Source organism: Cephus cinctus, unplaced genomic scaffold (assembly GCF_000341935.2).
Source record: "Cephus cinctus unplaced genomic scaffold, Ccin1 Ccin1_scaffold1034, whole genome shotgun sequence".
Lineage (NCBI taxonomy): Eukaryota > Metazoa > Arthropoda > Insecta > Hymenoptera > Cephidae > Cephus > Cephus cinctus.
The window spans coordinates 431630-447889 of NW_014333567.1; the positions used below are offsets into that span (position 1 = coordinate 431630).

A 16260-nucleotide genomic window follows, 5' to 3' on the forward strand; every position below is an offset into this window, starting at 1 on the left:
CGATGAAAAGCGACGGCCTGTAGCAGTGACCGCCCGACGCTGACCCCGGCATACGCAGCATTTTGCTTCCCGATGGGTATCTGGGTCGAGAAATGGCAAACTCGCTAAATATATCCTCGCACTGGCCAGCCGGGCATTTCTTCGTGGCGTCTCGACACGACACGACGCCTTTGCGAGACGCACCATTTTCCTCTCGCCCACTCGTCAATCGACTCCACAATCGACTTGCGAGAGAGACGCCTCGAGAAGTTTGCTCTTGGGGCTGCGATATCTTCCTCTGGGCTGCTCCGCGTCAGCCTGACTCGTGACGTCAGGCGTGAGGAGCCACGAACGAGGATAAAGATCATTGGATAGACTCGAGGAATATCCAGCCAGGGAAACTTGCCAAGGGTAGAGCTGGTAGTGAATAGGAAATTCCGTTTGTGCATCCCAGAACAGTAGACACGTGGTGCCAGGACGATAAAGAGATAGGAATTTTCTGGAAACACGTAACACGTCTATAGACTCTTGCGAGTATTTCGGCTCCGTAAGGGATACGACGAGTGCTTTAGGGAGAAAGCGGATAGCCAAGTTTGCGCGCGTCCCTGCCCACCAAGAAATCAATAGGGTTCCACGTAGACAGGGACGACGTGTTCAGAGAAGCGTGGACGCCGTGAAAGAAAGGGAGTCAGCGGGCGCGTCAGGGCGCGCGTGATCAGTGCCAATGTATAACGCGTGCCGCTTCAGTCCCAAGAGACCACGAGAGATCTCTGAGGTCTCCAAGAGTCTCCGAGTCTCCGAGTCTCCGAGCTCTCGTTCAGGGGGTATCGGGCCCTAAGTAGATTCTACCAATCGGAGATGCGAAATCCTGTCTTCTTCTGGGAGAGAACAAATTCTCGGGAGCAGCGTGCGTGGAGCATTCGTTCTCCTAGTGATTATTGATCTTGCAGTGAAAAGGACCACTGATGGGAGGTTAAACCGTATTTCCATGTAATTGTAGCAGCGAGATAGGAAAGGCGCGTATAGATTGTACGTTGTCATATGATCGCGTAGGACGCGTAGGGCGCGTTTACAAGGCGCGCGAGACGCGTAGGCTGATGCGGAATGGGGTGACGTAGCGCTTGCGTGACGTAACGGAGAAACATGCGTCACCGGTGACGTCAAAGTCGGAAGACGAGACGGGAGGACTTCGACCTGGTTAGCGTTGACGGGAACTTGTTGCTGCACACCAGTTCTCGAGTGGATTAAGAAAGAGCGAGACACGCGACGGCGCTTTGAATCAACACGACTGCCGCAACTGAACTTTCTCGGCTCCCGTCTCGGCGACGTCAGCATCCCGTCGTCGGGACGCCTTCCAACAAAGAAAAGGGAAACCAGAGCCTGTCTGCCGTTAGAACCGCGGAACACGATAGATTTTGCAGATCGCATTCGATCGCTAATCGGCAATTTCTCGTGAACCGTAAAGACGAGATAGCTGGATGAAATGTCAATCTCCATTGCATAATCTTTTTATTAAACATTTCCTCGTTAAGGAGATCGATGCTCCCAAGGGCAGTTATCTCCAAATAAGCCAGATAAGATGCCAAGTGTTATTCGAGTCAGGCACGTTTCTCAACTGTCAGGCCTTATCCTCGATCGGCCGTTGTGACGCTGTTTCGAATTTTACCACGCATCGTGTAGCGCTGACTTGGCATAAAGCGAGCGTGTACGTACGTGAATAAGGCCCGCGAGAGAAATCTGAAAGAAAAACGGCCGGAGCGAAGGTCCTTCCAATAGCTACTGACAAAGGTAGGTTCATGGCGAAGCGTGATTCAGCTTAAGGAAAAGCGCAATTTACTGCGATGTCGAGCAATGGCCGACGGTTGCCTCACTCTGGGCCAGCACGTGAAGCTACGAGGGGCTATACCGTGACGTCAGGCGCCCAAGTCCTCTGATAATATGGACTTTGGGTTCTCGTATGTGTAATGGCAATGTTCTTTGTTGTTGTTGAGCAACTGAAAAGCAGGAACCGATCGAGCAGGAAACAGCTAACAGCTGGTTATCTTTGTTATTCTGCGGATTTCGGTGCAATCGCATTTTCCGTTGTACCGACGGATTAAGATAACTGCTTACCGTCTTTAACGGTGTTGGTAGAAAGTCTACCGACCAGGCGATATTGACTGACCGTTCGAGCTTGACCAAATTACGCGACCTGCTGATCGCAATGTTGCGCACAGCGACATTAATTCGCAGTTCGATGTTTGTGGCTGAAGAAAAGTGAGAAGCGTGTATATTAAAGAGTAAATGAATGTGGCGCGTGTACCCCGGCCTTTTTCCATTATTTCTCGGGGGAGCGTGAAGGCAAAGGGGCGATGAGCGAGAGAGAAAGAAGCAATAGGCTGGCGTGCGTCGCTCTGGACTGGTGGTCGAGCACGCGCTCGCCCGATGCACCGTTACGTCACGTATAATGCGCGTCGCGCCGTTACGTTCGCTGCGAGCGTGAAGCTGTTGCCGCCGCTGTGTCGTATTTGTGGGTTTTGTCGTTGGTTGTGTGCGAGTATGGCGCGCGAGGACGACGAGGGGAAGAAGGAAGCGATGGAGGAACGTTGGAAGGTATAAACATAGCCGAGTATTGCTGAGTCGGTAAGGCAGTTCTCTGGGGGGAGCCGCAACTGGCTGGCCTGTTTGCTGCTCGATGGCGCCTTGATGTGTCGCTTCTATGGTTGCTTCTCTTCAAAGTCTCCGGGGGAACGTGGGGATTGCGGGGAAGGCGACAGCTGGGAAAGACTCGTAGCAGCAGCAGCTCGAGGTTCGAGAATCGCCGAGTAATGGCGCTAGGAGTATCGCTCGAGTCGGTTTGCTTTCCACCTTCGCCGCTACGGTTGGCGCTCCGGCGCTGCCATGAACGACGATGGCAATATGGCTTCCGCCACCGCAAGCAAGTGAGAGTAGTCAAAGTGACATCGAATTATGGTGGAAAAATTAAAGGTTCGCGGTGCGTCGCGCGTGTGATTGTGGCAGCGCGGGTGCGCGCGAGGAGTCCGAGGTACCCTGAAACCTCAAAAAAGAATTTTCAAGCTTCGCAAACGTGCGATTAACGAAAACCGTGAGGGTGCACGCACGGGACAGCTATATATCGCGTAGTAGATTGTGCACACGAAAACACAACCAACCAAGAGCGCTGAGAAACGGCGAGGAACGTCGCGTCTCTGCGAAACTCGTCTCGCTTTTATGTATTTCGTTTTGCTCCATTTTATTTTCTCTATTTTTCTTCCACTATTTCCATTTTACCTTTTCAATTCTTTTGCACACGGAATCCTCGTTCAGGATTTCGGACATTCACACTCCTAGGTGTGTACTGGTGTGTACATTGTGCGGCCGTGCGTGTGTGAATTTGTGCTGCAACGAGACTGAGGCCGCCGTCGAGACGACGACGTCGACGTCGACGTCAACGTCGTCATTCGGTGTCGGCTGATCGGTCGGTATGTCCGTCGGTCGGTCGGTCTAAATATCTCGGTCGGTGCGCGCTTTGCCTCCATCGGTGTGTCGTTTGGCTGGCTGCGTGCGTCCATGCACGCTGGCATTGGACGGTGTGCATAAGTCGCACAGCGTGAGAGAAGCAAGAAAACTAGTGAACGAGTGAGGCGACGTTGCCAGAGTTTTTCCGTCGAAGAGAGGCGCATCGTGTTTCTCTTTCTTCATCTCTTGCTTCGCGCTCGTGCTCTTGCTCTCTCGAGGAAGAGGATTTTCGACCGAATCGAATTCAACTCCGTAACGAGCGGTTGATGCCATGAGACTCGAGGCAACGTGCGACACGTGACACCCCGACAGAACAACGAGCTCGCAAGCGAACGTCATGAAAAAGCCACGGTAAGTCCACATCGGGAAAGTCTCTGATCCACAGTATATCTCTCTTTATTTCGTACTTTTCTCTTTCTTCCATCTATACTTACTCGTTCACCCTGCGTTCTGTCGCAGACTCGTTCCTTCGTACTGCAGAGTACGACGGAGCTCTTTCTTCGTTCTTTGCTGCCAAGATTTTCGAATTTTACATCGAATCAGCCTGGTACTTATCTCTAATGGAATATAAGTTTTTCGCATCCAAGACGTGCTTCCACTGTTTCTCTCCGCTCTGCTTCTCTTTCTCTCATTTCTTTCTGCTTTCTAATTTCTAATACTTCCCTCTCCACTGAAGTCGCACCCTCTCAAGGAGTGTCTGATAGGAAGTAACTCCAGTGGAAAATAATGTGCACCTGCACCAAAGGAACAAGCAATGTGAAAAGTTACACCGAGATCTCGGCTGGATACTTTCCCGTACTCGCCAGAAGCAGTAGGACAGTCGAGCGAATGGACGTCGTCAGTCGACCGCGATGAGTAATTGTCATATTGTAATAGCCATACTGGCGACACTCAACAGGCAGCGCTACTGATGTCATTCCTCAAACGCAATCGACTTGCTTCAGCGAAACGATACTTGGCAGGAAGATGCAATTAGTCGAGGCAGCTCGCAGTTCTTTCTGCATCTTTTGACAGTCAATCGATAGCTGCTTCGCGGTTATTCTCTCGTGAGTCTCTTCTTCATCTTCCTCGGCAGTTCCTCTCTTTGTCGTTTGGCCACATCTCAATTTAAAAAACCTTCTCCTCGAAACTTCAAAGAAACGGAGTAGTCAGCTTGACACAGCACATAAGAGACACGAATGAGGAATCGATACGACAGGTCGCCGCGGCTCACAGGGACCCATGGGTGAGAATGCGAAATCAGAATCTGTTATTATGCGACGTGATAACCTCCATTACGATGATCATTGAATGGCTACCGGGCAGTCCGACACGTGACGTCGATCAAAGACCAGGAGTCGAATGATCGAAAGCAGTAAGCTGTGTGCTGCTGGATTGCGACTCGGGTCAGAAGGTAAAGAAAGGGAAGGAACGGAAGGCACCTCGGTAACTTGGAAAAAAGAAACTGTTGCCGATGTCGTCACGCGTTCTGCGCGCCAGCACTATCCCCCCGCCCCCCCACACGACCTGTAATGCAACGTAACCCGCTTATGTCCTTAAGTTGGGTATAGTAGCTCTGCTTTTATATTGAAATCGTCGAACGGAGTGTAAATATGTATACGTCGCGCTCTCGGACATCTACGAGCACAGGTCGCCCACTGTTATTCCGTTTCTTAGATAAGAAATGATGCTTGAAGTGACGCTGCTTCTGCTTCCCTCTTCGTATACTGTGTTCTTCGTCGCTAATCAAATGTTTCCATGGATAAGAATCAATTTCATACACGTTAGTCTATGCATTTGATTTCTATGGCCGAGCCAACCTCAGGCCGTTTATATCGAATAAGTCCATATATATGTAGCTGGATACGCTTCACTGGGGGAACGAAAGAAGTTTCAGTTAGACTAGTAAAAAATGATTCGCAAGAAAAAAAATAAGTGGCGCGTCGAGCGACGCTTTTTTACGCGTCCCTCCCAGTCGAATGCCCGCGCAAACGAGGGTAGCTATACGTAGGACAACTCTTGTTTGGCTTATACACTTTTTTTTCCCCCGGGGTAGCCGTTCGACCTCCAGACAACGTGGGGTGGGGGGCGCGGCAAGGAATCTGATATACTTGAATCTTTTGACTAAGCGATATAACGGTGGTGATTGGTACGTATGATAGTGATTTTTGAAAATGCAGGATGACAGTAGCGTTACGCTAATTTTCACTTCTTCGTAGCTATAAGCTCCCAGCTAGCTTTATTTTCCTCATTACTATTCGGATTGTTAATACTCGGCGGCACAGAGCTCCGATAGGATCACGATCAGAGATTAAGTACCGACAATGTGAGTCTGTGGACTCGGTGAGTCCATTGGATATTGATTCCGTGCATAATCAGCCCTGGATTATTAAAATTATTGTATTTATCCCGTGAGCGTGTATACGTACGCGTTACAGCCGGGTACTTCATCCCCCTAGAGTCTAATTGCTTCCTACCGTCCTCCATACCGTAGTAGCCGCTCGATATTCCGGTTGTCTCCGGCCTGGCTAAAGCCAAGTACATACTACTGTCCTATTCGCGCCTTTGAAATGCCAACGGGCAACGGAGGCAAAGACTTTCGAAAAAAACTGTTGAAGAAAACGCCAGGGTGACTACCAGCAGGACTTGCGCTCCCAGCCCGTTCTAACTGGCTTAGACGTTAATCGGTCTGGCTGCGGTGTGGCTAGAGGACAGAGTGTGAGCATGCGTGTCTCATTAATAGAGTGTGCCTCCGTGACCGGGTGAGGAGACCGACCACCCTACGTTCCCCACATACGTGGAAGGTTTGCGACCCAGTGCAGTGCTCACGTGCGTCTTCAAAGTAAATAGGACGCGAAAGCTTGCGACCTTTAAACGACGTTTTACTATGTCGAGCGATATGCTTATTCAGGGGACTTTTAACGTACCGTAACCCATTAGGAGATGGCCCCTCAATGTGGTACCGATGTTACGCGACTCGACCCAGACCTCCCACCTGTTTTCTTCTCGACTTCAGCGTTGCGCGTCTTTCGCATCCGCTCGATATAATCGCCAGTCTCGTCTGCTGTCCTTTTCTTCACAAGTTATTCTCCTTGATGGAACCTTACGATTAGTACGCATCGCCGATAGGGACGAAATTCAATTTCGTAGGTTCGAAGGATAAAAAGGCTTTTAAAGGGGCTGCAGGGGGTTAGGGTAGCTCGAAAACTTGGTCACTTCGTTGAATTGGCGTAAACTTTGTCTCCCAGGTAAACAATACGTTAATTGGCTCTCTTGACCCTTATACCTGATCCTTTGCCTAATATCGTTGCTGTTGCTCTAGCGTAGGGCAACAACGGGAGGGTCACAAAGTTCCTGCCCCGCTTGCGCGGGTCGTAATAGAGGGTGGGCACTTGCAGAATTTCAGTATTCTGAACCTTTTCGTTAACGACTTACCAGTTGATTGACCCTATCCCAATGGGACATTCAACGTTGGCGAATGGCCGAATGGGCGAATGAGCGCTTGGGCGTATTGGTAGTGCGTGAATGCTAGCACCGAATTGCTTTTCAATTGTGCATACTACTAATGTATGTATGTATCTACATGTTGTACACTGAGAAGCTTCAGCCTTCGTGTGGCCTCGGGTGACAATGACTCAGCCGTGAGCAGCCGAGGTTCCTGCATGCCAGGTAGAGTCCTTTGGTCCCTATTGACAGTGGGCGGCCTATCGTCGTACAAAGTCTTTTATTGCACGTCTTACGCCGGTCCCGACTTCTTGTTCCCTTTAACGCATTTTTAATGCGCTGCTCCATCCTCCTCTTCACTTTCTTTCTTTAGCCTCGAAGTTTTGGCTATACCAGCAAACAAACCGAATCACCTAACGGTATATCGTATGCGGGATTCCCAGAAATAAATTGCTTCTGCACATGTAACCAGTGTGCAATATTCGCTGCTGAATTGCGTGGAGAACCAGCGAAGAGCAGTAACAGACTATCGGGGAGTCGTGCAAGTGGTCCACGTGTACGTTTTATATTCATCGCGTAAGAAAATCAGTCGATGGGCGAGGGAGCTAGTGGATGATGGGCGAGGGTGGTCGGTGAATAAGGGAGAAATATGTAAATTGGAGAGATCCAGACAGTCTGAGGGGACGAAAGGGCGGAAGTCCGAGGTCCGTCTCGAACAGGAGAGCAACAGTTTGGCTCTTGGGATTCGGTTTAGTCGGCTTTGTTCTCTTCGGTGGATCCCCAAAATCCGCCTCAAGTCCTTTGCCCGTTTACCAGCCAGCTAGTCCTCCTTGCCTCACGCTTCGCAATGTTTTCACCGGTCGCAAAACACCCCGTTAACAACCCCGCAAATACTAAATTCTCAAAAAAGCACAGGTCTGCACGCTCCGGATACACGTGGCCAGGCTGGCGCCCTCTTGGGCCCCTTGAAAATTTGGCTTCCGCCGCTATTGGTTTCCTAGTTAGTTCCAGCGCTCTCTTCGTTCCCTGGTGCCTCCACTGCTTCGCTCCTCGATCCCTTAGTCAGTGACCCCTGATAGTCTCCTGTTATTCTCCCTGCTCCCGTCTCTCGGACGAATCCTGAACTGGCAGCACCCTCTCCTCCTCGCGCTACACTACAGGCCCCTCGTTGTGTCCCAATGTGCTATAGTGTCACTGGCTTAGGAGACCCACTCGTTGCTTTGGCCATTTGACTTCGGGAAGTTCGTTCGTCACTGTTATTTTTTTGTGCCTTCTTCCCTTCGTTTTCTCCGATCGACCATGCTTCTATTGAAAACGTGTTCGATGTATTGTGAAGTTACGCTCGTCTAGAGAATCGTGCGTGATGTCTGATAGAAGCCGAGGAAGAAGAAGAAGGAGAAGAAGAAGAAGTGCTTTCGTGAAAGAGACGCGATTGCAGAGTTACAAGGCTAATTAGTGAGGAATCCCTTTGTCGAAATTTCAATTGGTGAGTTAAACTTGAGTCTAACTTCAACCTTAGACGATATCGACTCTTTTGCCTCGATTTTACATGTCTTGGACACGTACGCTATCCTCGCTCATGAATCCCCATCAGCATGTTTCCCTGTAACGTAGGACATTTTCTTTTTGTATCTTTTTCTTTGGCCTAAGTCTCAATTCGGGATAATCTTGCACAGTTGTCCAATCTCGCGTAACGGCCCACTCTCCTCTTCTTCTACCTGTCACTTTTGGACTCTTCGAATTTCCTCCGACTAACCGGGTAAACATTTTAGGTACATGACGGATCATTGATTGATCATTTTCATTGTCACTTCGCGATCTTTAGCCCATCGGCTGCTGCACCTCCTCGCCATGTGCGAATTGCACTTCCTGCACGGTCGCGTCTCCTGGTCGAGCCTCTGGCAAAGTTTTACGTCGAAAACGGGTTTCAATCGTTTTTATGTATTCGTAAGTACGTAGTATCGCACTACTCTCGCCTGCATAGACTGGCGAGCGTACCAACGTGGGTTCACACACGTATACACGTAGTAGTATGCTCCGCGTAGTAAGGCAGACAAAATCAATATGTTGGATCAAGTACGGGGTTACGAATCTCTTCCGAACTTCGCGTTCTTCTTCCTACAGAATCGTGCCATCCACGATTTTTAAATGGGAATAAGCTAGTCTCCAGGGAATCTGAGTTTCAAAAGAGCCGAGGGATATTTGAGGACGAAGAGAGAGTCTCTTACGGTCGGATTCTTTTTTACTTTAGATTATATCACATTAAATGGATAGGATATGGATTCACGTGCATCCTTTCGCACTGACAGGTGAGAGGGGAGGACGAAGTAGTCGGGAGAGAAAGAGAGAGAGACGACAGTGCTTAGGCGCGTGTCCTCGCCAAGGGTTTTTTTCCGGAGCGATCGATAGTAGTCGAAAGTCTTTTGCCGCATATTGGCACGATTTCCGGTTGTATCTCGAGAACCTTTCCTCTGGCTTGGGGCGAGGCTCATGAGAATTCTGCGAACCAATTCCTCCCGAGTACATGGTCCCGTTGTTCTCCAGTTAAGTCGGCTACTTTCTCGAGTGATAAACACGTTCACGTACAGGTTCGCCCAGGAACGTCGTCGACTATTCCAAAGAGGAATGCTGGTAAATCAATGGGTGTTTCAGTGAATTGACAGGGTTGAAGGAGAAGGAGGGGAGTCTCAGGGATAGAGTGCTTAGAGCCAGTAGATCAGCTAGCAGGACGGATGCCTGAAAGAAGTTGAGCACCGGTAGTACTTTCGTTTGCTCGGTACTCTATCGTAATCCTGGGTACTTTCATGCGGCGCGGCGCCATCGCGCAGTGACATCTAGACCGCGTGGCAGGCACTAGGCTTCTGCTTACTCGGCTGCTTTTCCGCTGCCTTCACCTTCTGCGGCTCCTCCAGCTCTTTCAATCTCTGTGCCAGCTCTTCGGCGATTCTTGAACATGTGCAACTGTAGCCCTGGTAGCCCTGGGTACCCAAGGAGTCCGAGCTCTCTCACGCTAAGCATCGCGTTGGAGCCCGAGTAGCGAACACCTTCCGCGTGCAATTGTGGCTACAGCGTAAACGTTGGCCGCGCGAGATCGCATCCAGTGGCGAGTCTCTTCGTTTTGCTTCTTCTAAGCTTCTTTGTTAATGTACTCGTGTCATCGGTGCTGCTGAAGCTAAACGCCATCTTGGTTAGGTCGGCCTACACGGTAGCTAGTGTTGCGTCTGACAATGTGACGGAGTAAGATGCGAAACCTTTCAACAAACTTGGTTTCCATGGTCACCGTGAAATAATGTACTTGCTAGGAGCGCGTTACGTAGTTGGGAATAACCAAGAGGATGTATCGATAGAGGAGAACTGTGATCAGGCCGAAGGAAATTGGCGCAAGTATAGAAGATAGTTAACCTTATAATCCGAATCCGATTGGTGGTCAAAGTTTATCCTTTTGTTAGGCAGTCTGCGCGGGGGAGGAGGAGGGGGTGTGCGTCGTGCTGCAATGCTGTGGCACGGCAGCTAGTAGGAGGGCTGACTATTGGTGTAGAACTCGGTGGGGACCTGGCGGTTTCCGCGAAAGGCGGCGTGTCGGTCGAGCGCGCGGCCATTTTGATAATCTCCCACTCTAGCGGCGCACGTCGTAGTAGTTCCTACTAGCAGAGTTGGTGGTCGCTGCTGTTGTCGCCGTCGCCGTCGCTGCCGCCGCTATCGCGTTAGTATACCTCCCCCTCTTGCCGCTCGACGCGCTCTCGCCGCTTTTTTCTTTAGTTCGTGCCGCGTGAACCTCGCGATAGCCTTTGCGTTAGATGTGCGGCTGGCCGTGTACGCGGATTTCTACTGTTCGAAAAGCGTGCCTCGCGGCCTCGGTGCGTTTGTGCATCACTGCCTTCGTTATTCCGTCGCAGGATATCTCTTAGTGGAATGTGTGACATGTCGCACGCCTAACGTGTCTCCGATAATCGACTCCTCGGAGCCTAATTACTCGAAAAGTGTGCTTGGCGGTGCCGTAGATCGTGCTGCAGTGCATTTCGTTGTTACGTTACGTTTTTGCGGTGCTGTGTCGTATTGTGTGTATATTGGTGAGGAGCGCGCGTCTGGATTAGCCGCTCACTCGCGCAGTGTTATCAGTGTGACGCGCCGAAATAATGAGAGTGGTGTTGTTGTTTGTGAGGGACGTAAGGCCGCCGCCAAGTCCCGCCGCCGCCGCCGCGTCTTCTACGTCGTGCTACTCGTCCTTGTGGTCGTCGGAATCTTCTTTGTTATTATCCTTATTGAAATCCTCCCTGTTATCTTCGCTGTTGTTGTTATTGTTAATTCGAGCAGTGCCTCTTGGAGGAAGTGTGTCAGTGCCCACGGAATTTTATTTGGATAGTCCACCAAGAACTCGACAATTTTGAACACTTGGTGAGTCTCTATGGATATGCGAATTCTGCGACGAGGCTGAGTATTAAGAATAAGCAATGATTTGTTAGGTGATGTCGCAATATATTTGGGAGCAATCACGGATATGTGCGTCAAGCTCGTTCCTTCTGATTTCATTCGGACAATATTCATCGTGCTCTATGCTTGTATCTATGTGCACGTCGTGTAGACTTTCTGCAAGAATGCAAACGGAGATAATATGAGTCTAAATTGATGGATCAGACTCGAAGCCACAATCGCAAGATACGGTCTTCTGTGTCAATAAGATGTATTTCGGTGTGGTAGCAGGGAAACGGTGTTTCATGGGTTTCAAGAGTCTTCCAAGTCTGGTAGAGAGAGAGGGAAATTTCGCTTATCTATATGACGTTAAACATAGCTCTGAATCGACAACGAAGGTCGGGCGGTGGTGTTTTCCTTGATAATGGCTGGAATCCAGGGCTCGTGTTCTATCGTTTATCTCAATCTGCCCCTGTCTCAACACCAACAGCCTTTCCTCGTCCGTGTCATCTATATCGTTCTCACTGGCTTCTTTTCCTCTTCTCCTTTGCTGGTCGCTCTTGGTGCGCTGCGCCCGGATTGCGTAACTGCCAGTCCGCCGTAGCTGCCACTAGCGGTTCCTACTGCCGATGCTCTGTTGTCACTATCCTCTACACAATAGATTTTCGTTTCAAAAATTTCTATCAACATCTTCGTCTTCCTCCTATTAATAATTTCATACCGAGTCTGTCTATAGACGCTTCGTTCAGCAACTACCCAATCTCTCTCACGCTTTACTTCTCTTTCTCCCTGTTGAGGAAACTTGCTATAATGCGCTGTAAAAAAAAAAGAAATATAAAGAACAACCGGAGAAGTGGAAAGTGACGTAGATTGAGGTAGAATAAAGTAGAAAGAAGACGGGCAGAAGAGTGTGTGCTGCATGCGCGTGAGAGAAATAGACGGGGAAGAGGGAAGGGGGGTTGATGTTTGGCTCGTAGGTGTTCGTAGAATCGGGTCGGGTCCGTATATTTTTAGGAACTTCGGCGATCATTGAGTCGTACCGGAGAATTCGCGTCGCTTCATGGAAATTCATAAAAACGTTGCATTCCTTAAGAATCAACGTTTGTGCGGATTGTGCTGTTGAGTGGAGTGTCTGCAGTTTATTCGATCAATTTCAGCCGATTTTCAAGATGGCGTTACTGAAACTGAAAGCCTATACGTGTTTCTTGTAACAAAAGTAGGAAGTGACCAATGCCGGTCGAGTCTTATCCTCGAGAGTGACGACACCCCTCGTCTCTTCCCCCCTGGTCGAGCCGTCACCTCAGTTCGCCGCTTTGATTGGGCTGTCAATGCGAAGGAGTCTCCCATTGTCTGTCGCTATATGTGCTAGATTAACTGAATATTAGGAATTCGATGTAGTCGAGATGCCATTTGCGAAAGGCTACACGAATCTCTCAGGCTGCTGATCCATCGATCCCCCTGAAGTCTCGAACCTGACTTAGGTATACGTCACGAGGGTCTTGTGACGTAGGCCTGCGTCGACGTGGCGCGGCACCGACCTCCGACCTTGCCGCATCGCGGACTCACACTCACGGCTTCAGGTCGACCCGAAAGCGAATTCGATTCTGAAATTCGAGTCTTCGATCGAGTCTTTGAGTCTTAGTATGTTAACGAGCTGTTCGAACGTTTTAATAAGCAAGCAAGGATCTGGACTGCGACGTATTCCGCGGGGAGAGTCCGAAGGCTACGGCGACGTCGTCACTCGCCTCGACGCCTCGACGCCTCGACGACTCGTTGCCTCTTTTCCCCGTGACCGATCGAACGGTGCCAGTGTGCCAGTGTCAAGGGGACGCAGAGTCAACCCGATCCTTGATCTCTTGAGCTCAGCCGAAAATTATGAGCCGCGACGATCGCAACGGATTATTCGGACCCTTTCATTCTTCTTCTTCTTCTTCCCCGTCGTCACCTCTCGCAGTTCCTTCTTCTCTCCCCCCTTGCTATTCTTGTCTCCCCGTCGTCTCGCAATTTCTTGAGAATTCCTCAGGCGACTCTGGACATTTCTGTTTCTCGCTAAACTGACGTGTCGCGCTCAGTCGAGCCGCCGGAAGTTTCTCGGCTGTCCTCGTCCCACGCGAGAGGCGAGTCATTTTTGGTTACAAGTCCAACTGTTCTGCTCTGGTTGCGGTAGCGTCGTGACGCGGTGCGTCGACATTGCCAGAAAGGAGTGTGAGAACGACGGACGTCGAATCAACGAGAATTCGCAGCCGTGCAATACGCCGCTTAGCCTTCGCGGGCTCAAAATAAACGCGCGGCAGCTTGCTCCTTCTCTCTCTCTCTTTCTCTCTCTCTCTCCCTCTCCCCCCCCTCCGTATCTTTCTGTTGCTCTCACGTTCTCTTGCTCAGACACGCAACAGTCGTCCGCGCTCTCTTTCTCCCACTCTTCCTGACGTGTAGAGATTCCGAGCGAACGAGCGAACGAGCGAACGACCAACCGACTAACTAAACCTCGAGTCAATTCGAGACACGTATGGCACACACTGGCCGAGTGCGCGCGCGCGCGCGCGCGTCAGATACGTAGGAAACACTGTGTGTCGCCGCGACGACGAGAGGCCGATGGGCGCGTCGCACTTTACGACGGCCGTGCTGCTCGGCTGTTGACGAGGACGACGAGAGCGCCGCGGAGCAGCCGCGGAGCACGTTAGCACTTTTGAACTCTATTTTTGGCCAAGCAGCATTAATTCCTCGGCCGCTTTCACTTAACGACCCATCGCGTTATCGCATCGTTACATTTGATCATACTGCGTGTCGACGTATCACTGGGAATCCGATCGGGAGTCGCGCGCGCGCGAGGACGACTCCCGCCGCCGCCGTTGCCGCCTTCGCTCTGATCTTCTCTTTCCCCCTGCCCCGCGACTCGCAGGGTCCCTCCTTGGCTCCCGGCAGCAGCTAGGCCAATTGCTCTCTCGAAATGCCTGTCAATTATTCGCTAATGACAGTACGCTGCGTGCTCGCCTGCATGCGTGGGCACACGTGCGCGCGGGTGCGCGGGTGCGCGTGTGCGCCCCTATATCGTTCACCGAAATAGATACGGACGCTCGAGTGCATGCTCCCGTCCGACGTGCGTGACGTCACACGCGCGAGTCGAACCCTCCGACGCATCGAAGACGCCAAACGAGCGAATAAGAAAAAGATCGAACAGTGTCTCGCGCCACGTGCGCAGGCGCAGTAGTTCCAGATTCCTCACTCCCGCTTTTTAATCCTGATTTCGGAAAAGATTCTCATTACCTCAGTCAACGTGAAAGACTTTTGTAGCCGTTTCCTGAAAACAGCGTGACGCGTCGCGACGCTTTCAGGACCGATCGCATCGGCCAGATATCTACGTTGTGCGCGACGATCCTCCTGCGACCTGCTGCAGCCTCTCGACTCGGCTCCTGATGGGGCGTCGGGGGGTCACTCGAGAAGGAGTTTGACTCAAGGCGCAAATACGAAGTTCCGACGAAGTTATTGGGAATAGCGTCGAGCCAGGAAATTATCGCGTATTTAAAATCAGCCCGAAGTGAGCGAGGTTACGAATCGCAGGTTTCATTCGGAGACATGAATAGCCAGTGACGTCATACTCGTTTCGTCCAATAACGCGAATCCTCATGTAATTTTCCTTTTTCTCTGGTAAGAATGTTGCGTGCGGGTTCTCCTTTATGTCAAGTGTCATTGACCTGTAAGAGAGTGAGAGAGAGAGAGAGAGAGAGAGAGAGAGAGAGAGAGAGAGAAAGATAGCCTTGAAAAGTACATTGCAATGATTTCTGTTTCAGCGTGGACCGGGACCGTCTTCGGGAACGGGAACGACAGATCCGAGCGGCGATGTCGGTCCAGGCGGAGCAAGCGGCTGCTGGAGGAGGTCCTGACAGCCGTCACGGTCACCGTCATCACGGGCATCATCATGGACACCATCATCATTCGAATCCTCTTGCAGCCACCGCTCCGCTCTTCCGTGCTCCCGTGAGGGTGAGTCTCTTAAAACGTTTCCTCATTTGCCCAGGAACTCCCTCCCACTCTCTCAAGTCCTCGGGACGTCGCTCTCGTCCCAGGATTTACTTTATACCTCCGACTCTGATCTCTGCTCCCTCGAGGATTAACTTTCGCAGCAGCTGCTCCTCACCCATCGATCTGTCTACCGGAAGTGTTGCCGCGTTCTCTCTCTCTCTCTCTCTCTCTCTCTCTCTCTCTCTCTCTCTCGACTTCCTGCCATATAAGATTCCGCTTGGTGAATGCGATCCATCCTCTCGTTTTCCTCCTACTCTCTGCTCTTCGCTAACCCCTGCATATTGCAATTTTCTTCCTGGCTCGGATTTGTTCAACAGGTGCCAGACGTCTTTTACACTTTCATAATAAACCTGAATTGCCGAATTTCCGTGAGCAACGGATTCTCTTAAATCGTTGGACGCGTTTCCAAGCGCCCAGCCCCTTACGACGAGACCCGCAGGCGACGTCCCTACGTTACTGGCTCTGGCTTTTCCCTCCTTTCGCCAAATTATACAGGTCGTCCATGGGCGTCCCAACCAAGGCCAGCGGACTTACCACGTGCTCTGCGATCCTTGCGACCTTTCAATCCTCCATTCCTAAGCGTTGCTCCTCCGCGCCCGTGCGAACTTCAGGCTTACTGACTATATATATGTATATATTTTTTTTTCAAAGTGCGTTCGTCGATTTGACGAAACGGTGGGTAAAATGATGTAAGCGATTGCCATGCTCTCTTGCACTGTGCTACGGTACACAATTTCGTGTGTCTCGGGTGGTGGGCTTTCCGAACGCAGAGATCAATCTCACCCACGTGGACCACGGTTGCTTTCTCGTAGGTAACGTTGGCTTCCAAGAAGCTCCCGAGAAGGACGTCTCTCGCCCGTTCCGGGTCCACTACGTCAGTAGCGTCGAGGACTGTGACGTCCCGAGGCTCGGCGGTGGGTGGCGGGGTGG

The 16260-nt window shown here is 50.9% G+C and overlaps 1 protein-coding gene across 7 annotated transcripts in view; it reads left to right on the top strand.

The window, feature by feature from the left end:
- Positions 1-16260, top strand: part of LOC107271701 (AF4/FMR2 family member 4) — a 48018-nt gene that overhangs the window by 6380 nt on the left and 25378 nt on the right. For 4 of the 7 annotated variants that reach the window (XM_015747993.2, XM_025088966.1, XM_015747995.2 and 1 more), the window contains one exon: positions 15099-15291. In XM_015747993.2, the coding sequence (XP_015603479.1) occupies positions 15099-15291 (193 nt within the window). Of the gene's footprint in view, positions 1-2746; positions 3829-10623; positions 11296-14641; positions 14956-15098; positions 15292-16260 lie in introns of those variants that run through there. The other 3 variants (XM_025088969.1, XM_025088970.1, XM_025088971.1) reach the window with 3 other exon arrangements.